The sequence below is a fragment of the Dreissena polymorpha genome, chromosome 8 (assembly GCF_020536995.1).
Source record: "Dreissena polymorpha isolate Duluth1 chromosome 8, UMN_Dpol_1.0, whole genome shotgun sequence".
Classification (NCBI taxonomy): domain Eukaryota; kingdom Metazoa; phylum Mollusca; class Bivalvia; order Myida; family Dreissenidae; genus Dreissena; species Dreissena polymorpha.
The window spans coordinates 3,547,836-3,564,373 of NC_068362.1; the positions used below are offsets into that span (position 1 = coordinate 3,547,836).

The 16,538-nt window shown below is 35.7% G+C and overlaps 2 protein-coding genes across 2 annotated transcripts; both read right to left on the reverse strand.

Moving 5' to 3' along the window:
• Positions 1-1,772: 1,772 nt before the first annotated feature.
• Positions 1,773-12,622, reverse strand: LOC127842156 (zinc transporter ZIP3-like). The gene is made up of 2 exons (XM_052371504.1): positions 12,582-12,622; positions 1,773-2,820 (listed from the first exon to the last, which is right to left on the reverse strand). The coding sequence occupies exons 1-2, from the start codon at positions 12,620-12,622 to the stop codon at positions 1,773-1,775; spliced, it is 1,089 nt and encodes a 362-aa protein (XP_052227464.1).
• A 1,135-nt stretch (positions 12,623-13,757) lies between these two features.
• LOC127841470 (uncharacterized) lies at positions 13,758-15,880 on the reverse strand. The gene has a single exon (XM_052370294.1). It carries the CDS (start codon positions 15,850-15,852, stop codon positions 14,845-14,847), a length of 1,008 nt encoding a protein of 335 aa, XP_052226254.1. The 5' UTR covers positions 15,853-15,880; the 3' UTR covers positions 13,758-14,844.
• Positions 15,881-16,538: the final 658 nt, after the last annotated feature.

Sequence of the window (16,538 nt, forward strand, 5' to 3'; positions counted from 1 at the left end):
TTTTTTTATGATAACATAATTTAGGCACATTCGTTTGGAAAGGAAGCTTTCTCGTGTTATTGTGTAGAAAAAAAGTTAACAGTTTCATATATATTACTTTAGTTAATATTAACAGATCATTTTTAAAACAAATTTGATTGGAAAACAAGCATGATAGATTTTGTTATTATTTTTTTTGTTAATTTAAGGTCGACGGTTAAACTGTATAACGCAATTGACAGTTATTTTCAGAGAAGTTCAACTATTTTACTTATTTTAAATATGCTTAAAACTATATACAAAACAGCATAATGTTACATACAAATATCAAACATATTGAATTTTTTTTTAAATCCCGAGCTTACGCGAATTTTCAAAGAAGCAAAAGAACTCGAGCACCATTTAATGGAATCGGAAAACGTGTTTTTACGGATACCCGTTGTATTCATAATTATGACCGCCCCACGTGCCTACTTTAACCCAATTATGCCTAGCGTCTAGAAAAAAGGCCTTGGCAAACAGCGTAGACCCAGATGAGACGCCGCATGATGCGGCGTCTCATCAGGGTCTGCGCTGTTTGATTAAAGGGATTTCTGTAAGAAATATTCTAAATATAGAAATCAGTATACTGGACATCCCTAATTTCGGAAATAAATTGATCCAATTTAGAAGGATGGGAGATTCTACTGGGCATAAATGGGTTAAATAACACCATAATCTCTGAATTGCAATGATTACAGATCCTATTCGTTCATATTTTATTTTGTACATGTATGCTATAATAATGCGTTCAGATGAAAATTTATTAAATTCGTGCTACTTTTCAAAATACAAAATTGTTTTCCATATGACGGCTCGGGAAAGAAGTTTGCTGTCCTTTTATTGTGTCCTAAAATGCAGTGCTGGAGAAGACGTGGACCATAGTCTGGACCATTAGCTTGCTTGTCTACAGGTCTAAGTGAAGTGAGAAGCATTAAAAACAGCTACACTGCTTTGGGCGAAACCGTAATCATGCAACAACCATGTCTGAACGATCGCTGGCATTGAAAGGTTACTGCACTTCTGTTTTCACGTAGTCTTCATTGAAGTGAATTCCTTACTAACTTGAATACTTCACGTTCACGTCTAATGTTAAAGGAATCATTAAATCCACTTTGGGTTTTAATAAATGAATCCCTGCACATGTGGGGTTATTTGCGCATCCGTAACCGCTTTTAACGCACAGAACTGTCTGAAAATAACATAACATTATGGCCAGTCTTAGTGTGCAAGTTTTTCATTCCTAGGAAGTTTGTTTAAAATGTTTATTTAAACAGTTGTGTAAATTTTAATCTTACGTAATAATGCATCAGACATTATAATACGTTAAGCAATTGAATTGTGTATTCATTAAAAAAAGAAAATGTGCTCAATTGATGTTCAAATATGCCACTGCATAAGTTTTCGCGATAAATAAATGTCAAATTTATTATATAATGCATAGACAATTGCACCCGAAAAATATAACATGCTTGCAAAAAAGTTATTTAACATATAAGCCAAATGGCAGCATGCCGTATATGTTAATTGTCTATAATTTAAAGCTTGAATAAAAAAAATCCACACAGCTATTCGTTTTTATATTAACACATTATGTGTATACATGTACATGTATACATAACCGAAAATATCGTGCAATGGGTCCAAGGCTTAAAGTGTAGTCTAGAACATAAGACGTGCTGTACTTAATGACCCATGATCATTGAAATCGTGTTTAAACATTGTCTTACAAATGCGCATGCGTAGATTTGCGTTTAATCCTCATGCGCTAGCAGACGAACAAGTGCCATAAGTACAAATCCAAAGAAACTGAAAATAATTTTCAGAAGCGTTGAGTTATGTGAACCAAGTTCACGTAACAAAATCTCAAAGAATGTCACGAAAAGGAAAGTCCCCGTGGCGATTCCTTGAAGTACCGCTGAAACGGTGTCCCGTGTGATGACGTCATCGGAGCTATTTATAGCTTCGCCGATAAGGAGGCCGAGTGGACTGACAAGGGCCAAGACAATAACTATGCATGCCGCTTTCTTCGATGACGACAGTATTTCAACTGACTGGATGCCAATCGTGAAAAACACAAGACATTTGTGAACAGAAAGCGCCCCCAGAAGTTGCCAAACGGCGGACGTCTCTGTCAACAGGCCAAGTGCGAGACCATCAAATATCATATGAAGTGACAGAGCTATAAGTAGAACCGCTCCCCGAATTTTTGAACGCTTGCCCTCTTCTGTTCTTGGCTCCGTCGAAGTATTTGCGTCTGATAATAAGTTGGTCGATTCAGCGTTTCGAATGTCTGGATTCTTACCGTCATCACTAGTAAATGCAACGCTGAGACTGCTTTTATTTTTGGTGTCGGTGGCGAAACTGTCTGTAGGAATTGCTGACCAGACCGGTGATTTTTCTTTGCCAGGTTGGCCAATGGCGCCATACGTTTGACTTACAGAACTGTCGATACACGACTCGAAGATGACCGTGTTCTCGCTGTGTTTGCCGTGTACTTCTATTGCAACGTCTTCGTGTTGTTGAGGCTCTGCGTTTGCCTCGTTGGATTTTTCCACTTTTCTCGGTGAGCAGAGGAAATGAGATAAATGTTCAACGAATAACATAGAGAAGAAACCTACACATAAAAGCAGTTCCGTGAGCGGATATTCCGTTTCAAAGTCATAGTGCTTCAGCGCATTTTCCATCACCTCGCGCGCTTCCGGTAAAAGGTCCAAAACCGTTGCTGCGAAAAACACCCCGCCAGAAAAGCAGTCCAACCAACTAACGACCAGGTTAACTTTACTTGAAGTCCCAAATTTTCTGATCAAACATTTTAACAGAAGAATGGAAAGAAATCCGCAAATGGCTGATAGTCCAAATAATATAAACAAGCTGGCAATTTTGCTGTTATCCATCTTGTTTTGTTCGATTTATATGCAGTGCACTAACTTCCACAACGCTTTACTTAAATATGTAATACATGTATTTCAATGATTAATTACAACACATGTGCTCGAAGTACACTTTTACGCACTTCTTAACCGTTTGTATTTCTATTGCAAAGAAATCCACCATTTTGCGAAGTGACAAATTATGGTAATGAAACACGATTTTGTTTGATAATCAAACACCTAAATATATCACGTGAAACTGTACAATGATAACGCTTCAGCAATCACATGACAACCTGTTGTATTTTCCCATTTTCACATGTATGACACACTCTACATAAGCAGACGATTTACTGCATAAATGTACTTACGGAATATTCCGGACATAGCCGATGAATCACGATTGATAACCGACTGAGACCAGTAGTGCGTTCAGTTACAGCGAACGTTCGCCAATGATCGTTCGTTTCCGATTCGGTCTTATTGAACGATAAGTTCGGCGCGAACGTTTCAAGATGGCGGCTCCCAGAAAATTGATTGCGATTTTGATGGAGGAAATCGCGAATAACAACATTGTATCAGAGGAAAGGTCGTCGGAAGACTAAATAACTGACAATTTCATAATACAAAACTATAAATACCCGTATTCTTTTTTAGATTAAGACTTAAATAAAAGATATTTCAAAAATAATAAAACCTATAATAGTTTTATTATAATTATAAGTGGTGTGGATGCGAGTGTTATTTTTCATTAGCGATCGAAATTTAGTGTAAGAGGTGCATTGAATCAGTTATAAAATAAAGCCCTAAAATAGCGCAATACATTACAATCTTCAAATGTAGTTGTAATTTTCTTTTACATTGAATGAATTTTCGTTTCGTTTACATTTAGTGAAAATATTAATAAATTTTAGCATTCAAATGGAAAAAAACACATGCATATTTTGCGAATTGAACTGTCTTTGAATGTATATGTATATTGAAAACTCTTTTGTAGTGATAATGAGCGATACAATTCTGGCATTTTATTATACCATAAATCTGTACACTTATTTTACCCAAGCATTTTATAGCCATATTATGATCAAACGCGATTGCTTGCTTTCACGATGATGTTTCGAACACTGCATTAACGCACGATATTTAAACGTTATATTTGCAAGTACCCGTTAAATTCGTTAATTGTGTAGCAGTAAATTTCCACAATATTTTTAATGTATTGTTATTATTAAACACTTTATTGTTATGTTTAAACAGAGACGTAGGTCTCTGGTTTAAACTGGCTAATATATATATATACTTAATAGTTCCTGTTGATCCATTTCGGACAAATGTACGTCTATTCTTAAAATATGTTCAAATATTTTATTAAAGCAACTGTTAAGTTTTTGGCTTGACATGCCAATAGATGACATGGAGGTATCATAAATCGTGTTTAATGACCAGACACATGCGGTCTATGACCCCATACAGAGATATACAAGTATAGGTCCCTGGGTTTATGACACCCTGTTTTCTTAGTAATTGTCTGGACAGTATCCGATCATATCGAGATAATCGGTTTGTGAATAACAAAGGGGCAATTTAACACTGGGTGGTTAAAAATGCTGAAATAAAGAGTGTCAACATTGGTGTGAACAATTAAATAAAACATTTACATGTATCAAGAGGATGTAGTTAATCTGTAACAAGGTAAGTTTTTACAGACATATAGGTTCAAATCAGTTTCTTTATGTTGATTACATAAAATCAATCAAATTGTTGTTTGTTTTCGTTATTATTTGTGTTCGTTCATTGGATTCTATTTAATCTGAAAGAATTTCAATTTCTGAGTATTTTGTTGTTCTTAAAAAGGATCGCGAATATGATTGAAACCTTATCACGATGCGGTTCATCAAACGCAAACAATAGCAGAATGGCCGCAGTGTTGACGGCCAAAATTTGAGCACGCGCAAACTTGACGTCATTATCGGAATCCCCAAAACCTCCTATACACTTTGTTTATAATTCAATTCATTCTATGTACTACAAAAAATAGAAAAAAATATCGAAGTTACACTGAACAACAACGACAACTTATATGTCCGCCATCTTGGTTTCGCTAGCGAACTACCTCCCGATCTGAGTCTGCGCTGTTTGCAAAGGCCTTTTTTCTAGACGCTAGGCAATAATGGGTTAAGTAGATCTAAACAGTACAGTTTTCAGACTTGACTAACACTAAAATTACTCATCCCTTTTCTATGCACTGCATTTGATAAATGTTTAATATCCAACCACGTGCGTCGAATAATAGTTCTGATATTAGATACATTTATTTCAAGATATCAATGCTTTGCCTATTCATAATATTTATTATTGTAAATACATTTAGAACGGGTGATGATGTTGACGTATTTGAATTGTGCGTTGTTGTATTAATTGCATTTTGTATTGTTTGTATTCACGAAATTCTTTTATTAGTTTTGTATTAATACTATTGCTATCTTTAATTACCTTAGGCCTTTTGATAATTTTCCTTCACATATACCTACTTATAATAAGTATTATATTACACAAGTACCACGATCATATGAACCACATAAGAATCAGTCGGCTACATAATTCAAGTATCACGATAGAAACCACAAGATCATCAGGAGGCTACATAATGCATAAAGTCGCTTTAACAGTGGTTTCACATGGCAGGGTTTGTTACTAATCATAGACCGCTGTTCTGATTAATGTCCATAAATGGGTGCAACCTTGCCTTCACTCTGGATCAGCAGACGATTGATTGCATAAAACAATATCCTACGAAGGATTCCGGAGATAGTCGATGTATCACGGTTGCGCTGTTAAAGCTGTCATTGGGTTATCATGTATACATGTGTATATGTGATATGGCAATGTGAAATTCCCATTGCAATCGGTCAAAGTTTGCTGTTGGCGATAAGCAGCGCGTATCGTCCGAACGCATTATTTTTAACGATTATGTGAACTCTGAACGACCGTGAAATCACTAGGGTTAATCGGAAAACCCGGGTATTTTCGCAACGCAATACATTAAAGAGAATATTGACGTAAGATATTTTCTGCTTAAGGATCGAATATTCAATTACATGTACATGTGTTTTATAAGTGTTTACTAAGAAAACGAAAGTGAACTCATATTTAAAATAAGTACGTGTCACCGTTTGTTTATTTTATCTTTTTAAATTAGGTATTTTTAGTATTGGCATGTTGACCCGCAACAATTAAATTGTTTGCTGTAGTATGGCAACGCATGAGATGTGCTTAATTAAATAAGACAAGTTTATTATGCCCAACGTTTCTGATAGTAGTAACGTTGTAGTAGTAGCAGCAGCAGTAGTAGTAGTAGTAATAGTAGTAGTAGTACTGTAGTAGTAGTAGAAGTAGTAGTAGTAGTAGTAGTAGTAGTAGTAGTAGTAGTAGTAGTAGTAGTAGTAGTAGTAGTAGTAGTAGTAGTAGTAGTAGTAGTAGTAGTAGTTGTAGAAGTAAGTAAAAGTGGAAGTAGTAGTAATAGTAGCAGTAGTAGTAGTTGTAATTATAATAGTAGTAGTTTTTAGTGTAATAGTATTAGTAGAAGTAGTAGTTGTTGTAAGAGCAGCAGCAGCAGTAGTAATACTTGTGCGAAATGTTTTTTTCAGGTTGCTGTTGTTGTCGCCTGGGTTGTTGTTTTTTGTTGTATGTTGTTATCATTATTATTGTCACGTTGTATACCATTACATTTAAATGACTGATGCTGCTATGGAAGCCAACGAAACGTAATAAGATGAAACAATTGAAATCAATTGTCGACCAATACATTTCATGGTTTCATGAACTAAGATTACTTCATTCAAGATATAACTGTGGTCAAAATTGCAAACAGGGGAGTTTATCAACTTTGTACATTGACAATCATTGACAATGATTGTACATCAACACCGCCTTATCAATTTCAGATAGCCTTATTTACCCATTTACGCCTAGTGGACTCTCCCATCTTTCTAAATTGGATTAATCTATTTCCGAAATTAAGGATGTCTAGTATATTGATTTCTATATTTAGAATATTTCTTACAGAAATTCCTTTAAGCAAACAGCGCAGACCCTCATGCGGCATCTCATCTGGGTCTACGCTGTTTGCCAAGGCCTTTTTTCTAGACGCTATGCATAAATGGGTTAATTATGTATATGCTTGCCTGAAAATTAGAATATGATAAAAACAATTGAGCACGGTTAGGCGAGTGGTAAGCGATAGACTTTTACTCCAGGGGTCAGTGGTTCAATCCCAGTAAAGGATACCTTTTTTTCGTTCTTTAATTTTAGTCTTGTTTTTTTACTGGAGGTTTTGAGATCCTTTGTTTATTTTTATCAATCTATAGCATTTAATGAAAAACTTCAATACATGCAAAAATCCTTAAATGAGTTCCTTAAATGAGTGAAAATTTGGCTTTCCAAACAATGTAGTACGTCTGATAGTTTATTTATTCTGCATAGTATCATTCGGAGGTTTTGCCTTACTGATGTGTATTTACTTAAATAGTTCTAAATCTCAATATAGTCGATCAAAGAAGTGTAACTTTTTTTCCCCAATGATTATTCACCATATTGGATTCACTCCCTTGTTATGAAACTCGCTGTAATAGTGTGCATATTTTTATGTATAGCAAAAATGATGGCCCTTTTAGCTGATTTTTTCAAAAAAAGAGCCTAATAGTAAATAGAAATCTACAGAAATTAATGTTGGTGTTTTTTTTTTTTTTTATTGTTAAGTTTGCAAAATTGAAGCTCCTTTTCCGCATCACCGAAAGTTTGGTTTAGTTTAAACACGTTTATTTAAGCTCGATTGCATCGCAAGCCCCCGGCTAACTGGAACACTCTCGAGTCCTTTTCCTGGGCCTAGAACCAGTACTTGGTGTCTTTGGGAGAGATATTAAGATCGCTCTACTTGTTGGGATCGAACCCATGACCTCCTGATCGCTATGCGGACACCATATACATTACGCGACGGCGACCTCAAATGTGGAATGTTAAAAGAGAAATGTTAACAGTGAATATACCCGTCATCCGACGTAAAGCGAAAGGGAAGCTATAGTAATAGACTTCGTCCTTCCGTTCGTCTGTCAATGCGTCCGTCGTCATTCTTTCCGTAACACTTTCGTTCCCGATCTATATTCCCTTAACCCGTTGACGAGTTTTCATTTCACTATCTCATCTTCAAAGGTTTGAAGGCATGACTCAGGAAGGATTGTCATGCTACGTGGCTAAAAAAGTTCTTCAAGAAGAAGTGCAGAAGGCATGAATCAATAACGCTGGTGAAAGGTCAAGGTCACAATTCATGTTCAAAAGTTATCGCCGCAGTTTTCGTGTCTTCTAAATAGCTCCTGACCACTTTCAGGGGTTTTCATTAACCTCAGCTAAGAAATTAAGGTCATTGAGACGTTGTGCAAAAGGCATGAGTCAGTCACGTTAGGTCAAGGTAAAACGTGAGAGACATTTATCTAGCTTTTATTGTTTGCGTATAATTTGTTACACTGTTAGTAACTGATGGTGTATATCTCAACTGACTGCTCGATAACTCGGGGTGTATGGAAATTAATCGGGTCGTATGGCCACCATGGACATATGACTGCTCTAAACCAATCGGATTAGGTCATTTTTGTAGTAGGTGAGATATATAGAGAATACTAGATTAGCGTTGAATAGAGAAAAGTTTATGTTGCGAGGCTAAGAACACCGGGAGCGCGAGCCTTGGCGAGCGCTTTCGGTGTTTGAGCCGAGCAACATAAACTTCTCTCTATTCAACGCTAATCCTAGTATTCTATTTATCCAATTGAATTTTTTTTCAACGTGAAATTTAACATAAATATATCTAATAATCTTGACAATAATTTTAATTCATTCTTAAAAGCGCTTAAAATCTATATCTAACGAATGTAACCATGCCTAGTGATATAGAATGTATTTGTTCTGGTACGGAAAATAGTCTTAAAAAATTTCACACAAAAACTGTTAAACGGGACAAAATATCACCATATGACTCGATTCAATTTTGCGCAGCATGCAAATTGTAACACATTACGACCACGAAAAAAAGATTTTACTTTAATGGAATTCATATTATTTTCGAAAGAAAATGATCAAAATCCAATATGGTGGCGATTTCTCCTGACAAAATGATGTCGATGTCAACATACATGTACCTGTAGCTGTACACACAGAGACGTTCTAAACATAAATTATCAAACAAACTATACTCGCCTAATGTTTTCATGGACGCTGCAGATTTTGATGGCGTCTAAATTTAGCCTTCACATCCCGTGTGTGAATCACACACAAAAGATAATCCGTAATAATTTTGTTAAGCTTTGAAACACTTGTTACCAACGGGTAATTCTTACTGAATATACTTTCTTTGATAAAACTACAAAGACAAAGTATATTCATCAAAGAAAATACACTTACATTTACTTGCATCCAAAAGCAAAACAAATGGAATACTGAACCAAAATACACACCCATCAGTATGTTCTACACACACAACTTCACATCCAAATAGGCATGCACATTCTGAAAATCAATAACATAAATAAGCTAGATCTACATGTAGATCTAAATCCTTCGTCTCATCGGTTCCATCCGAGGTAAGTAGTCCATAGAATATACACTTTTTCATAATAACATCCAGGATACATTAATACGAAAAAAACACGCCTTCAATGTTATTCCCATACACTCGCATACTAGTTTCGTGTACACCAAAAGATGACATCACATATCAGGAAAATGACGCAATTAGCTCTACTATGTCATTTTATGACGCCGTCAATCAGCTGATTCATTATACGGATGGCAAAAAATTATGTCCCTTGACTAGATCGAAAGGTTGAAGGTCGTATAGTTTTAAAGCTAAATTTACTCGACTCTACGTTAGCGATTAATTATGAAAATCATTTAGTGGTAGAATAAAGTAGTCCGTGCACGCGACAAGTATATTCAACAACGTGGGATACAGGTTAGTATATTCCATGGGGTGTTATACCGTAAATGTCGGTATAAAAATGGGATACACATGCATACCGTATATCTCATATACCCATTTAAGAATGTTCATTACAAGTTAAAGTCATACAGAAAACTAAAAATAATTAGAAACTCCAATAAACACTCCACGTATAAAGCAGTTAATTACACTGACTTCGCGTTGGAGTTTAACAGAAGTTCCGAATTTATTTATGAGACAACTGATAATTAAAATCGGCAACGTTCCACTTAAAGTGGATAATCCAAACAAATAAACAAAATTGCATTTTTTCTCCAATACATGACTGTCGCCCAAAGTCGCGAGTCTTTTTTCACAAATACAACATAATATTTTATTTGACGATTTTTCCCCATACACGCGTGTTTAGTTAAAGCCTATTTTATTTGCTCAATAACATAGAAAGCCTAAGGTGTACGGAAACGCCCTCGAGTCCCTTTTCTGGGTAGAACCAGTATTTGACGTCTTAAGAAAGCTTCTGCAGGTGGATCAAAACCGTGACCTCCCGGTCCCAAGGCGGACATGATATTCATTACGCCACAGTTACCGGTATTGCAACAATATGCACGCTTCCAAGATTTCCACAACCTAAATTGTGATCAAGGAAATACAAATTATTACAGACACTCGTGACATTTGTTTACAACTAAATATAGTGTAAGGTAAGTGAAGCAGTGCACGTTAATTGATCACCACTGAAAAGCAGTGTTGTTATGTCGTACATCACAGTTTCAACATATCGTAAACCGCTTTTGCATTTCAGTTCATTGCATTCGCTACAATGCCCGTTGAATTACGTGTACAGAATTAACCCTTTCCTCCATAAGAAGCAAAGTAAATGTGGCTTTTGCAACCAGCATAAAACCAGAACTGCTTGCGAGTAACTCGCAGTCTGTTCAGGTGCTATGCTGTTTGCTGCTCATCAGTATCTAAGGTTTGGAGATGATGCTTTAAAAACTTGAATCTAGTAAGAAAGGTCTTATATTAAATATAACTTTCTAAAGGACTACACATGCGTGAAAATACTTATCTAAGTGGTTAATTGGTTAACTAAGACAACTGGCTATTGAACGATATGATGGCAGTGGTAGTTAGTTGTATGTACAGGTTTCTCATCAATGCAAGCCTCTAACCCATGGAGTTTCATTTTATTCATTCATTCATACTATTTTCGAGACATGCCCCGGTCAATTGTCAGCATGAAAATTAACAAGAACCCCAACTAACATATATTTTAAAAAGATTTCTATCCCACAGAATTTGAAATCCGCATTCATACAAGGTTTAAAATGTCTTCTTGTTCATAAAATTGGTTGCAACGTGGATTATTCGCTGAAACTATGTCCGAAAGAATAAAAAGCTTGAATACATTTCTCTAAGTACAATGTTAACAAGAGATGTAAAAAATGTTTTCCCTCGATTTAAATACATTTTTACATGATTTCGATCCCCACCATGTAGACAACAGCAAACGTAATAAAGAGTGTAACACAGCGATCAATACCTGTCTGGGCGGACGTCGACATCTTGACCATCACGCGATTACCCCCTCTGAAAACGTTCTCGTTACATCGTTAGAAACAAGAGGTCTCCGTACCGACCGACCATTCGACCGATTAAATTACCGACGCAAGGTAACATACCACCTCTTCATCAAAGGGGGGCATAACATGGCAAGTAACAAGACATATGAAAGCAGGAGATATTATTATTTTGCACTGACCTTTCCTTCAATCTACATCAAAGTACGTTTCAAGATAATCCTGTTTTAGGGTGCAGAATCAACGGGGTTTTCAGGAATTTACACAAGGGATGTAAACACAGAATGTAAACACACTGTTAAGAACTTTATTTTTGCAAATATCTCAAGCTATTTAAATTCATTTGCAAAACACGTAAGTGCATAAAAGACAGTTTTTCTTGCAGTGTGTGCCGATATCTTAAGGTATAAGAATAAATCATTGAATACGTCTGAAACCGGTGACAAAGTTTCACGTTGCGTGAAGCATAATCGTGCAGTACACATGGATGTTTAACAAGAACACAGGCTTATTTAAATAAAGTAATGCTGACGTATTTCACATTGCCATAATCAGCATAGAAATCTGTCTTTTATGCACTAGTTGAAATTTTTAAGAAACAATGTTTAAAAAAGTTATTTGGAAAAAACAGCACTTACCGGCGTGTTTACATCCATTAACGTTTAATTGGGAACTCAACAAAGTCACGTGATCCTGCACCCTGGTTTTAGTTTTCAAAATATGTACCTGCGCTTAATTTATATACAAAAATAAATAAGGGAAATTACTATATAAATATAGAAGCAAGAGTTATAGTTCTTTTGCAATGCACAGACCCTAAATGATATCTACCTACGTAATACCTACCTTTTTGGGTTCAACTTGATATCTCTTCATATTTTACTCTACAGACACAGTTTGTGTATACCATTAAACAAAGGCAATTAATCTAAAAATATGGACCAAATAGCTATGGCTCTTGTTCATTACAATACCGCCCGCACCTCTATCATCTACAAATAGCAAATCCATGTGTCAATAGTTCCAAATGAATACCTATTATAGCTGTATAGTAATGCTCCGAACAAAAATGCGATGGCCCTTAGTAAGGACGACAAACGGAGAAACCTGAATTCAATTTACCCCTCCACCACCACCCCCATCTCCAACTCCACCCCGCCCATCTTGCCACTTTGCGTTAACTACCAAAAAATACATGAAACACGTAATTTAATATGTTATTCTTTGTTGTGAGTTACAATTCGCTTAATAAACACACAATTTCAATCGTTGCATATAATTATCGCAAAAAATACGCCGCGAAAAAAATCTGAAAATGATGTTGAATATATATGTCATTTAAATGATTTCTAAGTGCAATTAGGTGAAAATATGTATCAACAGATCATATTTTATGTATACTTGACTTAACGATAACCTATTTATAACATAAGATTACGATAACAAATAGGCAAACTGCATTAATCAATTTAATTCGAAAGTCGCTTAATTCACACATAGCACAGCTATTGCTAATAGCTGATCCATTAAAATAATAATAACGATCAAATAAACTTAACAACAACAGAATAAATGTTATAATAAGCACAAATCAATGTTTTAAGAATTTAGTTCATGCATATAAATGGCAAGGCTGACAATTATATACACTGATTTAATTGTGACAAAACATTGACAGACGATTGAGTTCTAGTCAGCTTAATCGACACTTCGTTTATTGCAATAAAACAATACATCATGATCATGTTTATAGCTGTAATTGACCGCATAATTAAGTAAATGGCATATATGCGCAGCGACAATATACATTTCGATGACGTTAATATCCGTACTTGTAATAACAAAAATAACCTCGGTTAATTTTTTTGGCGTTTTTTGTATAAAATTTTTGCATCAGTAGTGGTCACATTAACAACCATTCCCTTATACGAACCTTGTATGAAATCTTATCTTAGCATTCAAACGCATACAACAACAACAACAACATTTATTTCGGCAATTAAGCTACAAATAAGCTTCTAGCCTACAATTTGATAAAGCAAATGGTAATTCTTCATACATCATAAAAACGAAAAGAAAATGTCAGTTATGTTTACGTTTAGTATGTACTTTTTGATTTTATAACATAAGCGTAAGTGTAAAAATATCACCTTAGCATTGTGCAATCCATTTGCACGTGCCGACCTCGCAATGACTGCGATTGTTCACTTCGTATTCATCATACCACAGGCTATTGGTATTAGCTGCTACCCCCCCCCCCCCCCCCCCCCCCCCCCCACCACCACCCCCACCCCCATCTGCTCGCCTCCTACTAAAACCCTAAAATTGCCAATTTATTATACACAAGACAATAAACTGTGTATAACACAAATTATTATTGTTAACTAATATATGTTCATGAATTTTACCAATAGTGTCATACCTCGACTAGTTATCGAGTTATGCTCGGGGCTAAACAGTCATGACTGATAACGGAAGATAAAGTTAACATACAGTCAAAGTGTATTTAATCATTTCATGCGGCAAATACAGTCGATATATGAGCGTATCATACTGCCATTGCTAAGAACTGAAACATAACAAATAACACAATAAATTATAAATATACAATTAACAATAGTAATAAAAATGCATATAACACGTCAAAATCAATTTCATGGGAATTACGTTCATGCCCATACAATAATACAACATAGTCTTAGATACAATAACTAATTTTAATAGAAGTAAGTTTCAACCATGTGGCAGTAATCATGGCAATTTGATAGTCGATTATTGTTAATGCATATAATTATATAGTCTCTTATAAATAATATTATGATTGGTCGCATACATGTAACTGTGCTTTTTATATGTATTTTAATTGTATATGTATTGCGAATGAGACTTTAATAAAATATTGAATTGATGCCCAAGAAGATTATTATACATAATACCAATTACATTGTAACGTAATAAATTCAAGTTAACTTAAACGACAGCATGATAATTGCTATAAAACAATTTATCATTTAGATATGTATGGTACCCGTTGTCAAATATTATACAATAGTAATACGTATTTCTAACACAAACAATTCATTCGGTAACTTATTGAATGTTCTTCTTCATCTTTAACGCAGTGGTCATTAAATTTTATGGTCCATTTTTGTATATGCAGCTTTACTTACAAATTCATACGTCTTGAAAATCGAAAACAATTCAGAAACGTATGCGTTCATAATGTATTTAATGGTCAAATTTTGACCTAAAAGCAAGTGTGAAAATAACACCATCGCAACATGCAATCCATTTGCACATACAGACCTTAAAATTACTGCAAATGTTCACAGTGTATTGGTTCTACTTATTGCGTTGAAATTGCCATATGCTGTCATAAACCGTGCTAGTCATTGGTCATAAGGCGCACAAGTGCAATAAGTACAAATCCGATAAAGCTAAACATAATTGTCAGCAATTCTGGATCTTGTGCGCCCAATTCCCGAAATAGAATCTCGAAAAACGTCACAAACAGGAAAGTCCCTGTGGCAATTCCTTGCAGAACCGCAGAAACGGTCTCCCTTGCGGTGACGTCATCGGAACTATTTATAGCTTCGCCGATAAGGATTCCGATCGGACTAATAATGGCCAGGAATACAATAACAAACACGGCTTTCTTTGCGGATGCGAGTATCTCCAAAGACTGGAGGCCAATTGTGAAGAATACTAGACACTTGTGTAGAGCAACAGCTCCAAGAAGCTGCCAAACCTTGGACGATTTTGTCATCAGTCCTATCGCCAGACCATCGAAAATCATATGCAGTGACAAGGCAACCATTAAGACAATCCCTCGTATTTTCAAACGTCTGATGTCATCTGCGTCAATGTCTAAAGCGCTTCGAATGACATCGTGTGTGCTTGGCTTTACGTCAACTTCCGGAGACGCTTTATTGCGAATAATGATCCGGTCACTGTTGTAGAACACGACTTCCGTCTGAAACGGCGTCCCATCACGTGACAACCCACTTCCGGCGTAAGGATTGATACCAGATTTGTCTAAGGATTCGTCCACAGTGCCATATGTGTGGTAGGTTAAATCGTCAGCGTATGAGGAGTCTTCGAATTCGCTATGTACTAGAATCTCATTGCCTTTGTCTTTGACATCGGCGCTGTGACCAATTCCGTTGCATTGTATTTTGTTTTTCTCTTTTTCCTCTTTGTGTGGCGCTTGTGGCTTTACTGCGTTGGAAGTTGAGCCCAAAATTGGACTCTTTTCTTGGGGCTTTTTCTTCGGTGAGCAACACATATGGGAGAAATGCTCAATAGCCAATATCAAGAACAGGCCAACACATAAAAGTAGTTCAGTTAAAGGGTATTCAGTATGATAATTGTAGTGTTCAAGCGCATTTTCCATAGCCTCGCGCGCTTCCGGCAAAAGATTCAAAAGTAATACTCCGCCTGAAAAGCAGTTCATCAGACTGACTGTGCGTTTTAGCTTACCGGAATTTTCGAATTTATTAATCAGACACTTGACCATCAAAATCGACAAAGTTCCACTTAAAATGGATAATCCAAACAAAATAAACAAACTTGCAATCTTGCTGGAATCCATGGCTATCGCCCGATTTCAAGAGATGTTGTTTATCCACAAACGCACAAATATATTAATATCGGTTAATCTTCGCGCACATACGTTTATTGAATCACACAACCTTAATTGTAATTACGAACATCCACTGCAAGTTAATGTCATTACGGACACGACTGCGGTTTTTGTATCAACAACTGAATATTGTTAAATCGTTCCTGCAAATCACGGTAATTCACCACCATCGAAAACCATAGCGTTGTTTGGGCGACGTTTGATTAACTGAGACGAATGACTTTCGAACGTTACACAAGTTTTTTTAATAACGTGTATTTGTCTTCAATTAGAAAATAGAGTAAACACTTTCATTCAGTTAGCCCGATTTCAAAGTTATAAATATTAAAGCTTAATTTCCTTCACGTGAAGCAAATATTTCGTACTGCACACTTCAATGCGTATTATAAAGATAATCCATCATAATGAGCAGTTGTTAACGTCAACGTTTATTAACT